General features: G+C 44.4%; 1 protein-coding gene across 1 annotated transcript; it reads right to left on the reverse strand.

Annotated features, from left to right (window-relative positions):
- Positions 1–9,799: 9,799 nt before the first annotated feature.
- Positions 9,800–11,480, reverse strand: LOC308615706 (protein FAM170A-like). Its single transcript, XM_081231342.1, has one exon. It carries the CDS (start codon positions 11,274–11,276, stop codon positions 10,584–10,586), a length of 693 nt encoding a protein of 230 aa, XP_081087468.1. The 5' UTR covers positions 11,277–11,480; the 3' UTR covers positions 9,800–10,583.
- Between the last annotated feature and the right edge of the window lie 13,757 nt (positions 11,481–25,237).

Below are 25,237 nucleotides of genomic sequence, written 5' to 3' on the forward strand. Positions count from 1 at the left end.
ATCTTCTCTTGACAGATGAGGAAGATGGGGTTCTAACAGGCTAAGGAAAACTGCCCACAGTCACAGAACAAGTAAGTAGCACACTTGGAAATCAAACTCACGTCTGACTTGTTCCAGAGCCCCCATTCTTTCCATTTTGCTGCTTTGCCTCCCAGAGACGTTTTTGCTTTGTCATAGATCACAGAGCAGAGCGTGGCACTTTTAACGAAGGAAGAGTTTGCCAAATGAAAAGCAGATTAATGAGATATTTGGGATGCTTTGCAGTAAATAAATCTCTTTCAGAATTCTCATGTTCTCCCACTCACATTGTTAAAGCCATAACAGTAACAATTACCTCAGCCTGGTTGAGGCCGTGTGGGAGTGTCTGTCGCCCTGGGAAGACACTGGGGACCCACAAAAGTTTCCTTGAGCTGACTGAGCCATAGGTCAGAAATTGGATATATCAGAGGTTGGCTTTCCCCGTCAGAGCCTCGTCTTGCCCCTCCTGTTTCTGGCTGTGTCTTGAAACGCGGTTACCTGAGGAAAGGAATAGAGCTTAAAATTGGGTCAACATTAAGAATATTAGAAATGCCAATGTCAACCTGTTCTCCGAGACTTAGAGCACCATTTGAACACGATTGCCCGAGACTTGAGTAGAGTCTATCTTTTTTCTTTTTAATAATAGGTAATCTTAGCTATTCCCTGGGAATTAAAAAATACCCCTTTGAAACTGAGAGGCCAGAGCAGAAATGTAATTATTTCTATATGATACACAACTGAATTTAAAGCCAAATGCTCACATTTATATTCAAGAGGAATGTGTGTCTACTTAACGCTGGTGTTGAGGGTCTGGGGGATGTGAAGACAAGCAAGTCCTGGGCCCTTTGTCTAAGAGCTAGGAATCTACTAAGGGAAATGGGGTGTAAGCTGTAATAATCTGTGCTGCGAGGGGAAACATAGCATTTACTGCCCATCTGCCACAGGCCAGGCATTGTGTCAAGTACTTTATACAAGGCCATGGCAAGATGGATGTATTAGCCCCATTTCTAGGGGAGGAAAGCAAGACTCAGAATAAGTTGTCCTGGGCCAACAGCACTTTATGAATACGGCTGAGATTCAGACTCAGGTGACTCTAATGACAGACTTGCACTCTTTCCCCTAGGATTTACTGTTAATTAGGCAGGATCCACTTAATGGTCTAACGTATTAGGTATCCTTCATGGGATTTAAAGATTCATGAAATTAGCTCACCGAGTTGCATAACGTTTTGAGATGACAATTTTTGACCTCGGGTATTTTTTTGTGTGTGTGGTATGCGGGCCTCTCACTGTTGTGACCTCTCCCGTTGCGGAGCACAGGCTCCGGACGTGCAAGCTCAGCGGCCATGGCTCACGGGCCCAGCCGCTCCGCGGCATGTGGGATCTTCCCGGGCCGGGGCACGAACCCGTGTCCCCTGCATCGGCAGGCGTACTCTCAACCACTGCGCCACCGGGGAAGCCCCTGACCTGGGGTATTTTCAAGAGCCTTGGGCGAATCAAATAATTTTCAGCTTTTTCCAAGGAATGTACAAAACAGAAAACTTTACCCATTTCTTGTGCTTTTATGTTGGTGGGGTGAGGTTTATGGATGGTCTTTGGGTGAGGGATAGAAGAGGTCTGGATAACCCAGATAGCTCCATTACTTGGTGAGAAATAATGGTTTTGAAGTATGACTTGGCTACTTTAAAGTGGCTGTATCAGCTCAGTAGGAGTTAGCAGTTTGATGTGGCTACCAAAAAGCCAGTCTTAAGAGAAGTATCTCTGGTGGGGGAGGTAAGAACCCCACTCTGCTTTGCCTTGGTCAGACCTTAGTTGGAATACTGTGTTAAGTTCTGGGGACTGTAGACTAAGATAAATATAAAGCAACCAGGACACACATTCAGGAGAAAGTTTGGATCACAATGTGGAAATGAAATCTGGACGTTTAGGGAAATAGGGCTGTGCAGCTGCAGAAAAGACTTGAAGGGCTGAGATAACAGTCTTCAAATATTAGAAGGATTGTCTTGTGGAAGAGGAATGTTGATTTTTTTTTCCTCTGCGGCCCTAAAAGATGCAACCAGAAGCCACAGGCTCTGGGGAAGTGGATTTGTCCTTACAAGGAAGAATTTTTTGTTCTATCTGCCTAAATATGTTTTATCTGCCTAAATATGTTGAGTTTTTTGTTGTTGTTGTTTTAGAAAGTGGTGGATTCCCAGTCCCTGAAGGTCCTAGGACATGTGCCAAGTAATTACTTGGTGGAGCCATGGCAGAGGAAATTCAAAGGTACCATGGATTGGATTTCACAAGCATCAAAGTCCTTCCCAACCCTGAGCATCTCAGTACCTGTGGACTGTCCTTCCAGGCTTTGCCTCCACCTTTGTCACTAGGGTTGGGGTATGTTTTGGGGGGATGGATAGATGGATGGGTGACGGGGAATAGGAAGAATGTACAATGGCAAAGCAGTTACTTGGTCCATTCAAATTTGGTCTGCCATTTTAAAATTTTGCCTTTCCTATATACTCATTTGCTTGCCCTAAACTCTGGGCACCTGGAGGCCTTTGCTGTAACTGCTTGTGATCCTCAACATCGTACCCCATCTCATGCAATTGGGTTCTTATAAATGTTATTTGACAGTGATTTTTATCAGGTATCAAGTATTGTCAGGCTCCAATAGTAAGCGAATCTAACTTCGCTGTATGTACAAACTCTAGGTTTGTAAAGCTTGTGGCTGCCTCCCCTCTCTGGGGAAAGACAGAACCTGAATTCTTTTCCAAATTTCAGTGAGATGGAAATTTTGGGACACCCATGAGACAGAGAACCAGTCAAAGGGCTTCACACTTAAAAGTAGCCTTAAAAATTACCCATATGCCAGTTGCACTACTCCCAGCTCCCTGTCAGGTAGCAATCTTCAACTGTTTTGAAAGACCTCTAGCTCTTTTTATCCAATTAAGGACTGAAAGTGATTGACAGAAGGTTTTTGCTCATAGTCTACAGCTGAACTCTTGTGTCAACAGTAAATATTCCAGCAGAAGGAGTGGGGGTTTGATCATTTTACTGCTTTCTGCAGGGCAGACTCTGTGGGCTCATGGCAACATCTAATCTTCAGTGACCCCAGTTGTCACACCCAGGAGTAGGTTTCTCTCTAATCCTTTTCAGAGCTATGAAGAGCAGGGAAACATGATTTATAGACCAAGAGGCATTTTCATCATGGGATTTGTGAGCATTTCATATCCCTTTCCTCATTATGGGTACACTGCCCATCCTTTGGAAGAGACACTAAGGTGTTGGTCAGATCCTGTTAACCTCATTTACTTCCATGAATTCATGTCAAGTGTATTATGTTCATGGAAGAGACTTTCAAAACCCTACCGAATGGGTTTAGAGGAAGATGGGGCTAACTTCAGATGACTTCTTTAGGCCAGAGGTTTTCCTAGGCACCAGTAATCATCTGATTCTGCTTTCTAAGGCTGCTTCCCTTACTTACAATTCATACCCAGAAGCTAAGTCCTTGATGCAAAGGTGTTCTTTACAGCTGTGGGTTTTACCTCAATCTCTGGGCTCCTTTAAAAATAAACTTCGAATATTCTTCTCAACCCTAGTTATTTGAACTCTGTGAGTCTCAGCTCAGTTTATTAACATGATTAATTTGCAGTGGATCTCTATGTCTTATGTCCTTAATACATTGCTTCACACAGGGACACCAGCTCAGGAAGATTTTGTCTGTTGCAAATTTATGAGGAAGTTGAATATTTATTTTTGGTACTTTTTCACCACCTCCCCAACATCTGCCTCCTGATCAGATACCATTTCTTCTTCTTCCTGTCTCTACATTTCCAATGCCATTAAAAAATGGCCCAATTCTCAGCCTGTTTTCCCCTAGTCCTTGCTAAAACAGTGGCTGATGATGGTTTAAGTTAAGGCACCACTTCTCATGAGGTTACTTGTATTTTAATAAAAATCTTGGAAGGGTAAACATTCAAAGTCCTGATTCTCTATGGTTAAATTTTAGGCAGTGTAAAAAATAGTTTTAGATGGAGACGAAGGGAGTTGGGTGGATTACACAGGACATGGGATGAACAGGGCTGTGACTTTTTTTTTTTTTTTTTTTGCGGTACGTGGGCCTCTCACTGTTGTGGCCTCTCCCGTTGCGGAGCACAGGCTCCGGACGTGCAGGCCCAGCGGCCATGGCTCACGGGCCCAGCGGCTCCGCGGCATGCGGGATGCTCCCGGACCGGGGCACGAACCCGTGTCCCCTGCATCGGCAGGCGGACTCCCAACCACTGCGCCACCAGGGAAGCCCGAGGGCTGTCACTTTTGTTCAGTTACATGAACATGGTGACAGGCAAGCATAAATGCAGAGATGGCATTCCTGTGCTGGTATGGGGAAAAGGAAGAGAGGCCACTGGTCAGGACATTGTTTTGCCTAGGGAGGAAGAAGATCCAGTACTTTGGTGATTTATTTAAGCTTTTGTTTTTTTTTGCGGGATAGAGGAGCAAGTAGGGGAGCTCATACTTGAAGCCGAATCCGGCCTCCGTACCCTGACACTGAATTAAATCTCAAGACAGAGTTGTGGGTGAAGTAGAAAAGAATAGCTTTATTGCTTTGCCAGGCAAAGGGGGCTAGAGCAGGCGATTGCCCTCAAAACTCTGTGTCCCTGACCTGGAGAGGGTAGTGAGGAGTTTTATAGTAATCGTTCAAAGAGGAGAGCATGATCAGCTCATGGACATTTCTCTGATTGGTTGGTGGTGAGGTAAGTGGGTGTCAGCATCATCAACCTTACGGTTCCAACTGGTTCTGGGGTCTGCGTGTTTGTGGGTAGCACACCATTAACTTCTCCCACCTAGTGGGGGTTTCAGTATCTGCAAAACAGCTCAAAGATATTGTTATGTGTATCCCTTAAGGGGGAACCAAGACCCTGCCCCAAGGCTGCACTAGTGTTTCTTTTGACTATTCCTCCCTTGTCTCGCATCCCCTCCCTTCTCTAATTAGCAACTGTTTGAACCTGCTCCTTGGAACTCAGGGAAGGTCATGGAGGCTGAATGAAGCCTATTTCCTGTAATCAAGAAATGGGGGACACCGATACAGGCTTTGTGCCCAGGAGCCCACAGGGTCCTGCTAGGGATCATACTCAGTGCAAGGAGATGTGGAAAATCCAGAGATAAGGAATCATGGCCTCTACTTTCCAAGGGCTCCTACTCTATGTTGTGGGGGAAATCAGACACATTCATTAAGAGTCTGCCCGACTGAAGGATGTGAAAAGAGTTATCACAGAGGTACAACTAACATGCTGGGAAAATGTGTGGTCCATTCTCACTGGGATATCTGGAAGGGCTTCCTGTAGAAAGTGGGATTTTAATTGAACTTAAAAACAATTTGTACTTTGAAAAATCATACTCTTGAAAGAAATGAGTTGAGCAAGCGCCTGTCCTCTGATGGAGGGAGGGAAGTCTGGCCTAGTTGAGTGGAGGCGGGAAGGTGAGTGTTACGCTTAGTCTGGAAAACTCGGCAGGGTCTTCAACCCTACGGGGCTTTGAACGTTCGGTTGACTATTTTCGGTTTTCTTCTTCTCGCATTGGGAAGCCATTTAAGATTTAAGCAGGGGAATAATATTCTTAAAGAAAATAACTATGACCAGGATGAATTGAAGGGAGGGAGAAACGACATACTCATTTATCTACAATTTGGGGAAGAGAGGAAGATTATCTCTAATTCATTAGATGTGCGTTGTATCAGCAGGAGGGAAATAAGCAGCATATCTTGATACATAAATCCTCCTCCCATATATGCATTCTTTTTCACCAGGGAGCAAGTATTTGGCAGCCAAGTTATCTTTAAAGTAATAAGAAAGCTATTTGGAATAAATGTTTCAGAACCATTTGTTACTTTGCACAGACCTATGAGCAAATAGGATTGAGCTAAAGCATTTACAGTGGTATGTGGTTCTGCAGGGGCCGCCACCCTATTATATATACTTTTATCTTGGCTAAACTCCAGCTGTTGCCACTGCTATTAGTCAAAGAACTGAAGTGTCAACGAGCTAATCAAAATAGCAAAGTGGGAGTCAAGAGTTTTTCCGCCTGTTTCCTAAAGTCTTAGGAAGATTGTTTCCTTTTTATTCCTTATATTCAGAACATAAAAGCCTCCCAGACATCTAATCTTTACTAGGTCAAACATTTCAAAAGGCAGTGGGATTATTTTCCAGTTGCTTTTCAGTTTAAGGCAAGTGTTTTAGGGGCTTCCAAAGCCTCCCTCCTGAATCAATTTATGAAAAACAAAAACAAAAACAAAAAATGAAGGAAAGGCATTATTAACCCAACTACATTGTCTTGGTGTAAAAATCCTAACATATAGCATAGTGGGAAAAGGTTCTGAATCATGACCTAAGAGATGTGAGTTCTAGACCCAGTTTTGTGAATGCATAGCTTGGTGGTTTTGTCAAGTCTCCTATTTAACAGGGAGGGATTAGAATTTTTCTGTATGTTTTCTGTACTATTCAGTAGTATTGTTCACAATTACTTTTGCCTAAGGAGTTTAGAAAATGGAGAGACACATGATAATGTTGCAGGAAGAGGGACCTCTTCCAGGGCCCAAGGGTGGGCTCTTGTCTACCACTCAGAAAAGAATTTTCTGAGGAGACACACGTGGTGACAAAGCAACAGACTTTATTGGGAAGGGGTGTCCGGGTGCAGAGCAGCAGGGGAAGGGAAGCCAGGAGAACTGCTCTGCCATGTGGCTCGCAGTCTCAGGTTTTATGGTAATGGGGTTAGTTTCTGGGTTGTCTCCGGCCAGTCATTCTGACTCAGGATCCTTTCTGGTGGTGCACACATTGCTCAGCTAAGATAGGTTCCAGCGAGAAGGATTCTGGGAGGTTGGTAGGACATATGGACAGGAGTCTCCTCTCTCCTTTTGACCTTTCCCGAATTCTTCCGGTTGGTGGTAGTTGGTTAGTGCCGCGTTCCTTAGCAGGACCTCCTGTTTTAAGATAACTCGTGCAAGTGGTTACTATCGGGCCTGGTCAGGGCAGGCAGTTTTGGGCAGTGGTTTCCCTAAAAATAAGATTGTGGTCAACAATTTTGGGTGGAAGTGATGTGTGTTACTTTTGGGCCAGAACTCACACTGCCAGTGTGAGGCTCCAGAATTCTTTCTGTCTACAAAGATGACTGAGAGAGGTGGCTTTGTCCTGCTGGGGGCAGGAATAAGGAAAATGAAGAGCAGAACTCCTAGGCAGCCCATGATGGGCATGTACAAGGAGCGGGAAATGAACCTTTGTTGTTTTAAACCACTGAGATTTGGAGGAATTATTCAAGCTTATTCCTTTTTGTTAGTTTGTTTTGCAATATGCGGGCCTCTCACTGCTGTGAGAGGAAGATAATAACAATGACAAGTAGCAAAAGCTCTAACATGGAGAATACACTCCATTATAGCCAATTAATGGGAGTGGGAAACTCGGGTTCACTGTCCAGGACATAGAAATAAAAGCTGAGGATGCTCTGAGGCATCTCTTGGATCTCTATAAGCCTCCATCATTTCTGATGAGTAGGGTTGACAGATAAAATATAGGCTGTTTAGTTAAATATGAATGTCAGAAAAACAACGAGTACATTTTGAAGATAAGTATGCCCCAAATAGTACATAGGATCTACTTATACTAAAAGTGATGACTTACTATTCATGTGAAGTTCAAGTTTAACTGGGTATCCTGTATTTTTATTTAGTAAATCTGACAGCCCTACTGATGATCCACAATGGAGGCAGTTCAGGAACGGTACATGCTGGCTCTCGGACAGTCAGAAATGGCTTCAGCAGATCCAGGTACAGTATGAAATTCTTTTTGGAGGTAGCTCAGAAGCCATGGCCAGCCCTTGACTGCAAGTACTGCCTCGGGTTTCCCTGAGGTGGGGTAAACCGTCCTCTTAATGGCCTTTTGGTAAGTCTGGAAGACCATATCCAAGGGGAGCCCCAAAGTCAGTTTCATCCTCACAACCATGTTTCCACTTCCTGGAATTGGCTGCATGTGACTCACAAGAGATGAGGAGGTTTGTGAAAATTGGGAGTGTCATAGCTTGAACCCTTTGTAGGTAAAGTTTTGGTGTTCTGAGAGTTTTAACAGGAGCAATGTGAAAGACTCCAGATCCCCAGGTAGTTAGAAATAATCCTGTTCTACTTCTGTGTATGTGACAAGTCTCTAATAGTTCACAGAGCAAATATCTGGTCTTAGAAAGACTGATCCAAGCTTGGATGTTTCTGGTGACAAGGCAAGGTCGTGAGTTTGAAGTTCACCTTTTATGGTTGAGGAGACAGTAAGGTTGTCAGAAGGGCAGTCATGGAGGAGACGTTGGCTTCATCCATTGTGCAGGCTTGTATATGTGGTTCTATGTAGATTGTGTTTCAGAGGTGGAGCTTGTTTACAAGTATGAACATTAGCTGACGTGCTTTTTGGACCTTCATTCCCAGAGCAAGAGCAGTGCCGAGGCTCTAGAAATGCCATGGATATTCTGAGCTGTCAGTGGCATTTCCCAGGTACTGTTCCCTTGGTGCTGCTCCTTGAAATGTGCAAAGGGATTATCATCTGTTTTGTGGCCGGTCCTAGCATTGTGAAAGGAAGCTGCTGCACCGGGCTCAGAGGATTTCGGCTGTGGTGGGAGGAGTAGTAGTAGTACGACGACTATAAATTGTATCACACCATATCTATTACATCTTGAGAGTGGGGTTGGGGGGTTATGAAGGGGGACTTTTATTGTACTTTTATACATTGTCCCCTTGAAAATAATTCAATTTTTAAAAATTAATTAATTTATTTTGGGCTGCATTGGGTCTTTGTTGCTGCTAGAGGGCGTTCTCTAGTTGCCGTGAGCGGGGGCTACTCTTGGCTGTGGTGCACGGGCTTCTCATTGCAGTGGCTTCTCTTGTTGCGGAGCACGGGCTCTAGGCACGCAGGCTTCCGTAGTTGTGGCACGTGGGCTCAGTAGTTGTGACACACGGGCTCTAGAGCGCAGGCTCAGTAGTTGTGGCGTGCGGGCTTAGTTACTCCGTGGCACATGGGATCTTCCCAGAACAGGACTCGAACCCATGTCCCCTGCATTCGCAGGCATATTCTTAACGACTGCGCCACCAGGGAAGCCCAATAATTCAGTTTTTTATAAAGAGAATATTCCTAATATTCTTCCAAAAGTTTAAAAGTATATAGTTGGATAACACTATGAAAAATTAACTGATATATTTTTTTATTATTTCTCTTTGCTCCCTGGATTTTTTCCCCCTCCAGTCAGCTAGGCACTCTGAGTTCACTGCATTAGGAAGGTAAAGACTCAGCAGAAATGAGGGAGAAAAAAAGAAAATTCTCAGCTTTGGAATGTTCAAAACAGAGGCCACAGTAGAACAGGTGAGAATTCGGTGCACAAAAAATAAATCTCGTCTCAAATGTAAAAAAGAATTCTCTGCACTGGGAGGCAGGAGAGGGAGGGAGGGAAGGACTGAAGGAGAGAGATCAGTGTGGCCAGGGACATGGAGACTGTGCTTGAGGACGATAGGCCCAGGAAGAGAATCAGAATCTGGAGAAGATTCAGCCTGCACGCGATCATTGCCTCCAGCCAGCACCCTCATCTCAGACCTTGGGAAATTCAGAGAGAGAGTGGGAGTACGTCAGGAGGGCCACGCGCATAGTCTGTGTGGCAGGGGTTGTGGCCATTCCCTATTTGTGAGGAGTCCCCAGCAATTTCCAGGCCTCCTTCTGGAAAATGCTGGCGGACGTCTCTAGTGCTTATGTGAAAGCTTGTTCACAAACCTTGAAAGATACAGATGTAGATGACAGATGGATGCATAGATAGAAAAATGTAATTAACTAAAACCTCCAGGAAAGGTTTGGAAAATGCCCTTTATTGCATAGGATGTTCATATTGTCATATGATGTTAGACTGAGTGCCGGTCCCTTCATCCTCCTTCAGACCATGGCATTCTGTCTGCTACTATCCCGAGGGTCCTTTCTTCTCCCTGGAAGGGATAAAACAAATGAGGTAGAACAGGAAGAGACAAGCAGCACTCCAAGCTCTGCTGGTCAGGGTTACCCTCCAGCGTTGCCTTAATGCTCAGAGCCACACACACCACAGTGAGCTTGGCTCCAGATCAACTACCACGCGACGAAGGTTCTGGAACATTTCCATATCTCGGGGGACCTCATTTCCACGTGACTCTCTTTCATATTCCCCTTTGTCACAAAAGGCTAGGTCCAGTGGTCAGGGTGAGATCTCAGCTCAGGCCCAAGGCTCTCAGACCTCAAAGTTCCGGTCCTGCAAGGGCCCCTGTCCTCTCTTCAGACCAGTCCTGGCTCTCTCTGCCGACAAGGAGCTGCTGGTGGTACGTCCTCTAAGAGTTGAGGCCCATCGTGCAGACCCTGAGAAAACTCCTAGGAAAAGGCTCCACCTTCTTGTTGAAGTCAACAGAGCTCAGTTCCTTTGGAAGTGCTGGGTGTGTCCCAAGTTGATGCAACTGCACAGCCATTAGGTAAACCAGCACATGTGTGCGGCCCCTTCCCTTAGACCCCTCTGGGCCCTCGTGACATAGGCTCAGAAGAGTGCCAGCCTCAAGCCTTACCTCTTCCAAGGCCACACCGTCTCCAGGATCTTCTGTCCCATGAATCTCAGTTGCTGTGTGGAACTCAAAAGAGAGAAAAGACCCTGCCTGCAGGGTCTCTTCGGGCTGGGGCCTTCTAGCTTTTCTTCCTCGTCCTCCTCGTCCTCCTCGTCCTCAGAGGTGGTCTTGGGTTCCACACTGCCCTCCTCCTCAGGGGTGCTCTCGGATTCCACATAGCCCTCCTCCTCAGCGGTGCTCTCGGCATCCACATTGCCCATCCACTGGGCCATGGTGAGATGAAAGACACGGCAGCTGAAGCCCTCCAGGACGCCGAACTTCACGTGCTGCTGGAGGATCTCCAAGGTGGGGAAGACCCGGCAGCAGGCCATGCACCTGAAGCCGGTCTCCATGGTCACCATCCAGTCCGGTGTCTTGGCCCTGGGTGTCTCCTGGACTGCAGGTGACCCTGATGGGCTGCCTGGCTCTGCCCTTTCCTCATACTCTTTCTCCTCCCCAGTGGGCTCACTGTCAGACAGGAGGCTTTCCGTGCACACATCAGAAGAGGGGTCAGTGGCTACTGTGCACACATCCTCAGGAAGGATCACTTCTTCTATCGACAGCTGCTTTTCAGGCAACTCCAAGGGTTTCTTTGTCTTCCAGGAGACAGCTACACCCTTGTTCAATTGTACCTGCATGTAGTGTATTTTCATGCCCCTTTCCTCTTTGTCTGGGTGCAGATTGTTCTTACAGGGTGAAGAGGGTGAGGAGGAGACACAGTGTGATGGGGGAGCGGTCTCTCCTTCTTCCTGATCCTGGGCTAGGGGTGCTGTAGGCTGGGCAGTGTCTCGATGTGATCTCCGGATTCCTGAAAAAGGAAATTAAAACCATAATAACATGCATGGGCCATGCCGGAAGCTGAGGGAGCACGTGTGGTAGACGAGAGAGGGACATTTGCATGACGTAGCTATGTCGTGAGCTTGATGTCTGTTGGCCGTAGGACGGAGCGGTGTATCTGGTGTCATCTGTGGGCTTTTCATGTGCGTGTGGGGGGATACTGGAGCGGTGTCTGTATACAGCGTTGTGGAGTATGGTGGTGAGGGCTGTGGTATGTGAGGGATGCGGCTGGATGCGTGTACGACGAGCAGTGTGAGTTTGGGAATATCGGTGGTGCATTACTTGTGGAATGGGGCTGTGGTGCTTGGGGTTTCTGTGTGCACTGAGAAGGGCTGTGCCTGGAGGGCGGATGTATGTGTGAGCTGTGTGGACCTGAGCTGGAGGGTGCTGCTCTCAGGCTGGAGGTCTATGATGCAGAACTCTGTCCTTCTCTGGAAGCAAAGGCAAGATAAACCCTAAATATTCCTCTGAAGATGCTTAATCTGGTCCCTCTTCCCTCCACCTCAAGCCCAGACCTTTCCGGCCCCCGCTCCTTGACTTCCCCACCATGGTAGTACCAAGATTCACACACACCCCCAGACTCAGCTGGGATCCAGGCCCTCGTAACAGCTCAGCCATCCTGCCCAGGCTCCTCCACAGAGCCCTCATCACCTCTGATGACCCTGGGTTTCCTCTCAGCCTCACTGGGATCTGTGTGCCTCCTGCCTCACAGCCAAGCACACCCTCACCTGAGGAGCCCCGCGCCCTTACCAGCGTAGATGAGCTTGCACGGAGAAGAAGCACAGGAGAAGTATGTAGAGGCAGAGGAGACCTCCCCTGCCCCTGGGCTGCAGCCTTTGGCCACCACAGTGGATCCAAGCTGAGGGGGATCCTCTTGTGACTTCGAGATTCCTGAGGGAGGAATGAAAGGCTCAGGGTGAGTTCATCAGTCCTCTGTCCACAAATATTTACCGAGTGTCTGGCACGTGTCAGGTGCAGTGAATACACACAGTTGACAGTGTAGTTCCCAGTGGATACTGCAGTATTTAATTCAAATCAGTACTTACTCTGTCACTGTCTTGTTGGTAATGTAGGCCTCGGTGGTGACTGTGAGTATGTGGGAAGAGTGAGTGATGTGTATCAGTTAAGTCTGTGGTAAGTGTGGGATTGGCATGGGGAGCACGGTGGAGATGTGTCTTATCTGTGTCTGTGGCCTTTGTGTGCATGGTTTCTGTTCACAAGTCAGGAATTCTGGGACATGTAACTTTTCCTCATTACATGGTGTGGCTTGAATTTATGGTGTGTGTTCATTCATTCATTCACTAAGATTCAGTAAGCAGCTACTCCTGTGTATCCGGCACTCTTCCATTGTTGTAGTCTCTGGTAACGCTGCACATTCTAGTAGGGGAAGACATAGACTAAACAAAACTACAATAAATATATAATACCTGAGCTGGTGGTAAGTATATAAGGGTTGCGAGACTTAGCGAAGAAAAATACAGGGCACCCAGTTAAATTTCAGTTTCAGGGGCTTCCCTGGTGGCGCAGTGGTTGAGAGTCTGCCTGCTAATGCAGGGGACACAGGTTCGAGCCCTGGTCTGGGAGGATCCCACATGCCACGGAGCAACTAGGCCCGTGAGCCACAGCTACTGAGCCTGCGCGTCTGGAGCCTGTGCTCCGCAACAAGAGAGGCCGCGATACTGAAAGGCCCGCGCACCGCGATGAAGAGTGGCCCCCGCTTGCCACAACTAGAGAAAGCCCTCGCACAGAAACGAAGACCCAACACAGCAAAAATAAATAAATAAATTACTAAAAAAAAAATAAAGAGCCCTTTAAAAAAAAAAAAAATTTCAGTTTCAGATAAACCCAGAATAATTTTTTAGTGTAAGTATTCCCATGCAGTATTTGGTCTTACTTAGTTTTAGTGTAAGTATGGCCCATACAATATTTGGGACATACTGATACTGAAAAATTACTTGTTGTTTATCTGGAATTCAAATTGAACTGGATAGCCCATATTTTATCTGGCAACCCTGACATGGGTTAGTGAGACTGTGGTTCACTGTGGTTTGTATAAAGCGGGTCTGGCATTACTCAAGAATGTGTTACAAGTGTGGTGTGTATGACACGTGACTGGTTCTTATAGAGGTATTTAGCGATGGCTGCAGTTAGCTGTGTTTGTGCGAGAGTTGAGGAGATATATATATATAGTGTGTGTGTGTGTGTGTGTGTGTGTCCTATATATATAGTGTGTGTCTCTATATACATATCTCATCTCCAGCGTTTGGTGTTGGAGGAGAGGATTGTGATACAGGTGGGTTGTGTGAGAACGTAGTAGAGGAGGGATGCGTGTATATACCTCCATGTGCTGTGTGTGGTTTAATACGGAAGTTATATGTGGGGTGTGTGATATTTTTGCTGTATCAGAGTGTCCATGGGTGTATGAGTTACTGTCTCATAAAACACCGCTACCAAGAGTTCTATATACACTCTTACATACACCGAGTGTCAGCCAGGTCCAGGCAGGGTGACAAGAACTGTACCACGCAGACTTTATATCTGATAAGCACTCTCCCCCCATTCATCCTGCTCTTCTCTGCACTACGACACACACACACACACACACACTCACACACACACACACACACTCACACACACAGGAACATAGAGAAAAATATTCTGAATGGTCAGGGGCAGTCATTGCCTTCCCCAGCCTGTCCCAGCCACTGCCTGAAAATCTGCCTGCTGTCTAGAGCTCCATTCCCAGGGCCCATCCTACAGTCTCCAGGGCCCTGGGCCTGGTAGGAGCTACTGGGCTCTAATCTGGGGCAGAGACCTCTAGCTGGAACTCTGGGGTGACCACCCCCTCCCAGGGCAAGCTACTTGCCTACATTTAATGCACGCAGGCACCACGTGGCCCGTGGCCCTCAGAACTCCCTGCGGGACCCTGAGGACATTTCTCACCCCCGTCCACACGGTCTCAGTCTCTGGAAAACCCTTCCCTTCCCTTGGTCTCCTTTGGGAAATTGTTCCTGTTGAAGGAATAAAACCTCCTTGCTTTCAATATGACATCATCCCTAGACAAACAATCTTCTTTTGAACTGTATTCCACTTGTGAAGATATTTTTCAACAGGGCCTTCAGCTCATGGGGCTTCTCTTTCCACTTTGGTAAAAGAGGCCAAGCAACTCATGGGTCTCTCTCAGCATCCTTGCATCCTTCACATCCCCCACCTCATGACCCCAGGGAAAGATCCAAGAGAATAAGAGAGAAATCGGGGACTGAGAAAAGCTGCACCTCTAGGTCTGTGCAAGCAGGATGCAGCCTGCTGTGAGTCCGACAAAGCTCCAGGCCCGGCAGCCCCAGGAGAGAGTCCTCAGACCAGCGGAGCCGACCTCCCATATCCCAGGGGCATCTGGCCGTTCTGTGCCATCTCACACCACAGGGAGCCTCCGGATGGCTACGGCAGCATCAGTGAGACAAGGTCTCTCGCTCCCTGCTTCACAGGTGACACGTTCTCAGTCCCCCTCTTCCTAGAGAAGGTTCAGTTTGGCAGAAACCCATGTGCCCCAGACAAGTTGCCCCCCACATACCTCCTCCCTTCTGGGCAGTTTCCTGGGACTCTTCATTTTCCAGGCGTTTCCTCTTTTGTTGCCGTTCCATCGTACCAACTAGAAGTCTCCCTTAGAAGATGCCTCAAGAGATGTCCAACTCCTCCTCTCCCCTACAGGTTGGCCCTTGTTGGCTCTTGGGCAATCCGTTGAAATGATTCAATACAAATAAAAATAGTCAAGTCTCCTAAATGGCTGAAAAACTTGTACCACTTAGTCAACCAGCAGTACTGCCTAGTGCTCACCAGGGCTGTTAAGTTTCCAAGGTTGCCAGGAGCACAGTAGGATTCTGTGACCTCAATGATGACATCAGAGCATTCTGTGGACCTAGGTTCAGCACAGTCTCTGCAATAGCACAGGCCCCGTTTTCAAGAACAATTCCTTTTTCCCAGCCGAACCTTTCCCGTGAAAGGGAAAGGTTCATATCATATCCATCATAAATTGTATCATACCGTATCTATTATAAAATGAACATTTTGATTGGAGATCTTTTAATGTCTTTTATATAGAGATTTAATATGAATATTTTAAATGGTCTCCAGTTTCCCTGTGGATTATTGACATTTTAAACTCTGCACTTCAATTTTCCCTCAATCCCTGTAATTTTGTCACGGTTATTTCTGTACTTAAAGAGGAGTAACAATATAATTGATTTCTTCATTTTTTTCCCATCTCTTTCCAAGGTACTGAATTTGATTGTGTCTTACGAATGAGTGAAAAATGCTAGTCCTTGAGTCAGGATATTGGGCCCTTTACCAAGTAACTTAACCTGTCTGGGCTTCAGCTTCTGTATGTGCGATGAAGAGGCTTGGCCTAGCTGACTTTTCAAATGCTGTGTTTCTTTGATTCACTCTCACTTACTGATCTGCTACTTAAGAAGAGGGTCTCTTCTCATAAAGTGAGAACAGTCGTTTTCTAATCCTTGGGTTGGGTGGAGTTTAAGTGGTCGTACTCAGTTTGTTAGTTATATTTACTTTTACGTATGCTTAGCTCTAAATAATTTATATGGCTCTTGTGACTATTTTTAGATCTTCTTTTTTTCTTATTTTCCTTTACAGTTTCTAATTTGTTATCGCCAGTGTAGAGGAGCCTGATTGATTTTTAAAATGTATTGATCTTGTATGTGTCTGCCTTGTTGAACCGTCTTATTAGCTCCTGCTAGTTTATCTGTGGGTTCTTTTGGGTTTCCTAGATAAATGAGCATATTAAATGTAAATAATGTGTTCTTTGGGTAAAGTTTATTTTCTTGCATCTCTATATATAAAAGCAATATGTTGAATTGATTTAAATATTTAAATACTTACATACCTGTTATCACAATCTAACCTTCTTTATCTTCTCTTATTTTCTTTCAATCAATATTATGTTTTCAGGATTTGTCCACGTGAATCCATATAGATCTAGGTCTTTGATTTTTGACTGTTTGATATTATTTCATCACACGCGTATAGCATCATTTATTTTCCTTTCAAGCATTATTGGACAATTGGATTGTTTCCCTCCCTTCTCTAGAACAAACAACGTTTCCTAGAATATCCCTGAAGATGTCTGACAGTCGAGAAGGGCCAGGCTGCCCGAAGGCTTCCTACTTGCCTTTAGCCACCTTCCAACAGGCCATCTCCAGCCAGCAATTTGAAGCATAGCTGAAATGAAAAGTCCCCCAAATGTGGAGATCTTAGGAGCTTCCTAGAAGGTGGGAGGTTCATGATAGGCATCCTGCTGGGATCCCAGGGGAGTCTGAGCTGGCCTGAAGCTCATCTTCCTCCTCCACCTCTCAAGAGAAATGTGGAGGAAAGAAGACTTCAAAAACTGTGAGTAGGCAGAGGGAGAGAGATTGTGGGCCGAAGCTGTAACTGAGGTCTTGGCGTGGGCTGTGAGGACACAGAGCTTCTAGAGAGCCAGGCTCTGCCTTCTGAGCACTTCTCCCCTAAGGCTGCTCATAATTCAGGTGGTACCAGCCATATAGAGCCGACTTGGCCCACACTGTCACAGAAATCCTTATCAGAATCTCTTCCTCTTCCTACACTCTTGTGTCTGTTACTTGGTTATTGCCTTTGGTGCTCCACTGATGTGAACCACAGTCGCTAGGGGATGGAGAACACTAGTGACCCATCTTGCTCTGTGGCCTCAGTCCACAGCTTGAGGGTAAGGGAAGAGGCCAAATGAAGGTCAAGAAGGAAAGATGGCATTTGAAGAGAAGACCTGAGTTAAGGGTGTCTTCTCAAGGCTTGATGAATGAAATGTAGCTCCAGTACCTGAAGTCCTGCTTGTTCTCAAGGCTGACCACGGGGCTGGGTGCACTCAGTGAAGGAACCGTATACACTTAGTATTTCCTTGCTTGCTCACACTTGCCCTCGTCTGATACACACTCTGCAAGACTGATCTTCCCCTGAAACAACTTTCCACCTGCCACTGTCATCTCGTGAACATTTGCTTCCCCTTCCTAGTGTCCCCCTAAAATGCCATTGCAGCCAATTCATAATTTGATAATCATGCTTCTTACCATAGTCTCAGCAACTTCTGATAAATTTTATTCTCTTTATTCCATAGTCTTCACACATCAATAATCTTCCTTAACTTCCTAGCTGCAGGTTAACCCATTCGGAATCATTTCTTTTTCTTTCTCTTCTTTGGCAAATCCTTTCTATCTTTTAAGGTCTTTTTCTTGTCTCTCTACCATCCTGCCTTCCTGAACTTCTTTTTTTTCCGTTTAAGTAACCTTTCAATCTCCTTCCCCAATTTCCTCATAAACATTGAGAGCTTATTCCTCACACGTTACACAGCGGTTTATGAATGGCCAGGCATAATGGACTCAGAATGAGTTGGCACCCCCGAGGTACCTGTCTTGCTGGGGAGCCACAGGTGAAGGGCTGGCTGCTGGACACATGTTTGCATGGCGTCAGGCTGAGTGGCCTCAGGGTGTTTGCTCTGCACTTGTGTGTGTTTCTCGCTAGTTCATTTCCTCGCCAGCCACCTGTGACCTCCCTCCATCCAGCCCAGGGAATCCTTCTCATCACAGGGGTAGGATGTTTGTCTCGTTTTCCATCACATCCTTTCCCCAAAGTTTGGTTGTGAGTTGTTCCCATTCCAAAGACCTTTCCTCTTTGAAGAGAAAAGAGAAAATCTTTTCTCTCCTTTTCTCTCACTTTACTTCTGCTCTATTATCTCCTCCGTCCAGAATGGCCCCCTGACTCACATGGGTGTAGATCCGAAGATGGCAAGAAATGCCAGCAATTCTGAAGTAATAATATGGATGTATCAGGAGAACTTGAAAACCTTTATCCCGCCACATTCAAAAAAATTGCACTTCCAGTGTATTCAGAGTCTCAGTGTAGAAACACAAATGATGTAGAAATTGAATGACACTCAAGTTTTTCTTTCCTCCTTTCCTGATTTATACTAATCCTCAAAGTTAACATGATGAACTATTTATTATGTAAACTTTCAGACATTTTCTACACATGCACACTTTTCTTTTTTTCACATAAGGGTGTGAACTAGGTCACTTTCAACATGCTGTGATTCTGTGATTCACTGTCTCCCACCGAGTCATCCACTGATGAAGTAATCTGTTTCATGGAGAAATATGTCCAATAGCTAATAGCCAATGTCTGTGGAGTGCTTGCTCTGTGTCGGTTTCTTGTAACTACTTTACAGATCTTTTGTACAACGTATCCTTGGACCAGGTACAATTATAACCCCCAAGTGACAGATAAGTGTAGATAAGTAGAAATAAATACAGTGGCCAAGTGACTTGCCCAAGACACTGGGAAGGGCTTCCAGTGGAGCCTGAACCTCGACATGCATCAGTAGGTCCACACAGGAGAGAAACCATATAAGTGTGGGGAGTGTGGGAAGCACTTCAGTCAGGCCTCAAGTCTTCACCTTCATCAGAGCATCCACACTGGAGAGAAGCCGTACAGATGTGATGTGTGTGGTAAAGTCTTCAGTCGGTCTTCCCAGCTTCAGTATCACAGGCGAGTTCATACAGGGGAGAAACCTTACCAGTGTGAGACGTGTGGTGAAAGCTTCAGTTGGCGCTCCAGTCTTATAAGTCATCACAAAATGCATCCTGGGGATACATTTTATGAAAGCAGCGAGAGTGGTAAGAACATCAAGGAACTGTCAGAGGAAAGAAGTTCTACAAAATGATGTTTTCAAAAAACTCACGTGCAACGTGAATTCTTGCAAGCGTCAGGTCTCATAGGAGAGAAAGTATTTTAAATTAGTTGGTGTTGAAGCAGTAGCTAAACAGATCCTAGTGTTCAGCAGACCACACAGCAGAGATGCCTTCTGAGTGGTGCAGTAAGGGCTGCATTCAGAACTTTGACATTTATCAGATGTCACTTAGGAGATAGCACTTAGAAAGGAAAAGAGTTTGGTCTGGGCTTTAACAAAAGTGTAAGGATGAGCTAGTCAAAATTGATGTCCATGAGAATGTGCGCTCCATGAGGGCAGGGACTTGGCTGCTGAATCTACACAACCTTATCATTGACTAGTGCTTTTAGGTGTGCTCAGTACTTGTGTTTTAAATAAACCAAAAGGGGGAAATGTATAATATATGAAAGTTGTATCCAGATGGGGAAACCTGCAAAATAAAATTAATTCAGGACACGAACTTTTGTTGAAATACTGAAAACCACTGCAGAAAACCAATCTGCAATATATTTTTTTAAAATTTATTTTTGGCTGCGTTGGGTCTTTATTGCTGCACGCAGGCTTTCTCTAGTTGCAGTGAGTGGGGGCTACTCTTCATTGTAGTGTGTGGGCTTCTCATTGCAGTGGCTTCTCTTTGTGGAGCACGGGCTCTAGGTGTGCAGGCTTCAGTAGTTGTGGCACGTGGCTGAGTTGCTGTGCAGCATGTGGGATCTTCCTGGACCAGGGCTCAAACCCGTGTCCCCTGCATTGGCAGGCAGATTCTTAACCGCTACGCCACCAGGGAAGGGAAGCCCCCCAGTCTTCAATATTAATATGCTATTAGCCTATCGCAACTGGCTCCTTGCCTCCCGCAGCCTCTGTTCTCAAGTTGGGTGGTTATTTGAGACCCCGTCTAGTTTTCCAAGGACTGTGTTCAGTAGAAATTGAACTATCTTGTGATTTTTTTTTTTCTGATGGTACAGAGTGAAAAAACATGATTAACTTTGCAACAACAGTAACTGCATAGTATACAATTGATTTTTTGTCTGTCAATATTAAGGCAGGGTTTACTGTAACACTTTGAAAGTGTCACAAAAATTGTTTGTCCCTAGAAAAAAAAATTTTTAGTTGACCTTGAACTTACTGATTTCTAATTCTCTGCATTTTCATCCAGACTTTGAAATGTTTGCCTTCTAATTATTGTAGCATTTCTTCTAAACTTCTCAGGTAGGGGCTATGCCATATTCTTCCCCCACATCCATGAGGCAAATACCCAGAAAACTTGTAGGAATTTGATAAAATTATCCAATGTATTATTGAGACAAGACTGACACTTATGTGCTTTTCCCTATTGGTTGCAGTAAAGCATGGTTTCAGGAAAGGAGTATATATATCAGAATATATTAGATCTCTTTGATTTAGAAATCATATAATTGGAAGTTATTGATTATGAGATTAAAATACCAAAAAGATGAACACCACATCAATGATGTCACTAAATTTTTTAATGGAAATTAGTGTACAGCTGTAAGAATTTGAGTTTTGATAGATTCCTATATTAATCTGAAGCCAGTAAAATGATGACAGGGACTTCCCTGGTGGTACAGTGGCTAAGAATTTGCCTGCCAATGCAGGGGACACGGGTTTGAGCCCTGGTCCAGGAAGATCCCACATGCTGTGGAGCAACTAAGCCCGTGTGCCACAACTACTGAGGCTGTGTGCCACAACTACTGAAGCCTACGTGCTTAGAGCCTGTGCTCCACAACAGGAGAAGCGACTGCAATGAGAAGCCCGTGCACCGCAACGAAGAGTAGCCCACACCCACTGCAACTAGAGAAAGCCGGCACGCAGCAACGAAGACCCAATGCAGCCAAAGATAAATAAATTAAATAAATAAATTTATTTTAAAAATGTATGACATATCATAATCGCAGGAGATACACAATATGGGCTTTGAGAGGTCACAGATTGTAGCCTTTATAGTATAATCAACCATAAATCTTTGTTAGTGTTTGTGTATGTGTGCATGTGCACACATGTATGTGTACATGCATAAGATCATGTGTAAAGGGATACTCTTCCAGAGTGGTTTTCCTAGGCAAGGAGCATTTTGTGATATTTTTCCATTTTATAACTTCATGTTATATTTTTTTCATTGAATAGTGGATATTGCCAAAGCAGGAAATTATTTTAATAGAATTTGAAAAAGTATTAAATAATTACCCCTTGCTGTTAAGACCTCATATGATTGTTCTATATTGTCATAAGGCATATAAGATCAAAATTATGGTATGAACTCTGGAAGCCAATTTCAAAAACAAAACAGTTCTCAGATTATTTTGCGTACACAGAAAAATTCATGAGTTTCAACAATTGAAGCTTTATTATTTATGCTGTGCTTTAACTACAGATCCATAATAGGGAGAGGGAAAATCCTGGAGCTAGAAACAAAAGTGGATATACCTACATTGTGGAGGTTTAAAAAAAAAAAGTTTCTCTTGTTGAAAAGATGCACATGAGGAGAGAACTGAGCATAATAGCAGAGGACCCTCTGGATGTGGAACCAGTAAGGACAAAGCAGGTTTGGATGGCATTCCATATGCAGACCAATGGTGGTATTTTTAATATAGTTGGTTAAAGGGCTTTATTTAGCAAGTTACAGTTGACCCTTGAACAATATGGGTTTGAACTGGGCAGGTCCACTTATATGCAGGGTTTTTTTTAATAGTAATTACTACAGTACTACATGATCTGTGGTTGGTTGAACCCATGGTTGCAGAATTGCAGATACAGAGGAACCACGGATATGGAAGTCTGACCATAAGTTATTTATACAGATCTGTCTATCCATCCATCCATCCGTCCACCCATCTGGAGAGAGAGAGAGGGAGTGAGTGCACGTGCTAGGTATTTACAGAAGTAGATATGGAAGTGTGAGGATATACAAACACACACGTGTATGTGATGTATATAAGCACGTAGATCCACGTTTCTATTTCAGGGCTGGAGCAAGGAAAGCGTAGAATGATCCTGGAGAAAATTTACTGTGCCAGAAAGTAGGAAAGAGTGGTGGGACGTGTAAAAAGATCCAGCTTGAAGAGACTCACACTGGGTAAATCTGAGCAATTTGACCATAAAATAAATAATTATCATACAGAATATGAATAAAAAAAGAGGAAGGGAGGGAAGGAAGGGCTCTCATAATAGAATGCCAAACCATAAGTATATAGAAGGAATGATGTAATGTAAAAATCATTATTTACAACCATCATAGTAATGATAGGTTCTGGCAAGAGTAATCAATGAATTATAAAACTACTGGTTGAAAGTTTACAAGGAGCAGGATGCTACAAAACCCAAAATATCTCTCCACAAAGTATTAATCACAACAAGAAATACAGTAGGTATAAATTTGGTGAACACTACCTTAGCCAAGAGATGAACATTATCAATAACAGAACAAACGAACGTTTTAGATCTCTGGGGTATGATATCCTGAGAAGGACGCAACGGTTGCTTCAGTATTATTACTGACAGAAATAAACAACCAGATCTTATCACAAGGAAGCATCCACGTTGAGAGTCTCCTGTTTCACAGTTATGACCACAGGGAGCATAACTGGCCAAAGGTCCCAGCTGCTGCTCTTAAATCCATCACCACGTTTGCCTGGAGGCCGGCCTTGCCCCTGATTGCTCCTAGTCAGCACAGCAGGGATCCTAAGGCAGGCCATTTCTTGGAGACCAGGATTCCTCTGTCCAGTGACCTTTTTTCAAGGACTCTGACAGCCTTGAAGGATTTTACGTAGATTACAAGGCAGTCTCGGATGATTTACCAAATCTTTCTTCCAAATCTTCACTCAGGGTCAGACTTGCACTATGAGCTGATAGTTCTGCCAGCCTTCCAGAGCTCCCTGCCATTTTCTCTCCGATGTTTTCCCTAATGAAAGATTTGTTCATTAAAGTCTTTCTCAGCACTTTGCCGTCTAGTTCTTGGAGGACCAGGACAAACCCCAAACCCTAGAAGCATCCCTTTTTGGCTCTTTCCAGTAACCTTCCTTTCCATATGGTAGCCACTAATTTGTAATGGTGTAGATTCACTTAGCCTATTTTGTACTTTATATAAATGGAGTCATGTAATAGGTGCTATTTTGTGTTGGCTTCATTTGCTCCACAGTATATCCATGACATTTATCCATATTGTTGGGAGTGGATACCTTTGATTCATTTTCATTGGTGGATATTATTGCAGTGTGTAAACATATCAAAATCTACTTATTAACCCCATTATTGGTGGGTATTGGGTACTTCCCCATTCTTGGCTATCACAGTTAGTGGTGATGTGAGCAATCTAGAATGTGCCTTGTGCACTTGTTTGAGGGATATTTCTATGGGTGGAACCAAAGGGTTATAGGGTATATGTTCAACTTTGGTAGATACAGTTGACCCTTGAAGAATGCATGGGCATGAGGGATGCATCTGAGTCTTTTATTCCATAGATGTTTTTAAAATATCTCTCACTTTTGGCCCAAGAGTGCTGCGTTTGGATTTACAGTGTTTCTTAACTTTAAAATAGTCCAATTTTTCAATTTTTTCTTTCACAGTTGGTGATTTTTTTTGGTCTTAAGAAATTCTTCCTACTCCAAGGCAAAAAGGCTGTTATCTTACGTTTCTTTCCTAAAGCATCATTGTTTACTTTTCAAATTTAAGTCTGCAGATCTTCTGGAATTTATATTTTTATATCTTATGCAGTAATGATTAATATTTTTCCCATATGGATATCCAGCTGACTGAGAACCAATAGTTGAGCCTTGGACAACATGGGTTTAAACTACACAAGTGCACTTATACGAGGATTTTTTTTAATAGTAAATACTGCACTACTACACGATCCAAGGTTGGTTCAATCCTCAGATGCAGAATTGCCGATTATGGAGAAACCATGTACGTACAGAGGACTGGCTCTAAGTTATACTTGGATTTTCAACTTAGCAGCGGGTTGGCACCCCTAACCCCCTTGAACCCTAGTTCAAGGATCAACTGTATTAACAAGAGTTCTTTCCCCTCTCTGCTGCAGTGTTTTCTTTTCTTTCTTTTTTCTTTTGGCCATGCTGCGTGGCTTGCAGGATCTCAGTTCCCTGACCAGGGATTGAACCAGGGTCACCACAGTGAAAGCGCCAAATCCTTACCACTAGACCACCAGGGAACTCCCTGCAGTGTTTTCTTTTTACACGTTGTTATAATGTCTGTTTCAACATGGATTTTGATGTCTATTATCTTGTCTATCCTTGAGCAAACACCAGACTATCTTATATTGTAGATTTATAGTAAGATTTAATGTGACTAATATCTTTCTTTTCATTCTTCTTTCAGATTGTCCCAGCTCTTCTTTTATTTTTTATTTTTATGTTTTTTTAGATGTTGGGAGTAGGAGTTTATTTATTTATTTTTGCTGTGTTGGGTCTTCGTTTCTGTGCGAGGGCTTTCTTTAGTTGTGGCAAGCGGGGGCCACTCTTCAGCGTGGTGCGTGGGCCTCACTGTCACGGCCTCTTGTTGGGGAGCGCAGGCTCCAGACGCGCAGGCTCAGTATGTGGCTCACGGGCCTAGTTGCTCCGTGGCATGTGGGATCTTCCCAGACCAGGGCTCAATCCCGTGTCCCCTGCATTAGCAGGCAGATTCTCAACCACTGCGCCACCAGGGAAGCCCCCAGCTCTTCTTGTAGCTCTTTGCTTTCCCACATAATATTTGTAAACATCTCATCAATTTCCAAGGGAAAAAATGCTGATGTTTTTATTGGGGTTTGATTGAGCCTATAGATCATTTTGAGGATTACTGATATCTTTGTAATATTGAATCTTCAAGCCATGAATATCACTATTTTTAAGAATTTCTCTTGGAGAAAAATAAAAGTGGATCCCATGTAATAAAATGTACATAAATAGACTCCAAAATATTTAAAGGACCTACATGTGAAAGATAAGTCTAGAAAGTTAATTTTTAAAAGGTAGAAATATATTTTTTCACCTGAGGAGTTTCAGAAGCACAGATATTAAG

Source organism: Mesoplodon bidens (assembly GCF_964165515.1).
Source record: "Mesoplodon bidens genome assembly, chromosome: 4".
Taxonomy (NCBI): domain Eukaryota; kingdom Metazoa; phylum Chordata; class Mammalia; order Artiodactyla; family Ziphiidae; genus Mesoplodon; species Mesoplodon bidens.

Excerpts from the sequence above, each read along its gene's own strand:
- LOC308615706 (XM_081231342.1), bottom strand. The coding sequence starts at position 11,276 with ATGAAAATACACTACATGCAGGTACAATTGAACAAGGGTGTAGCTGTC.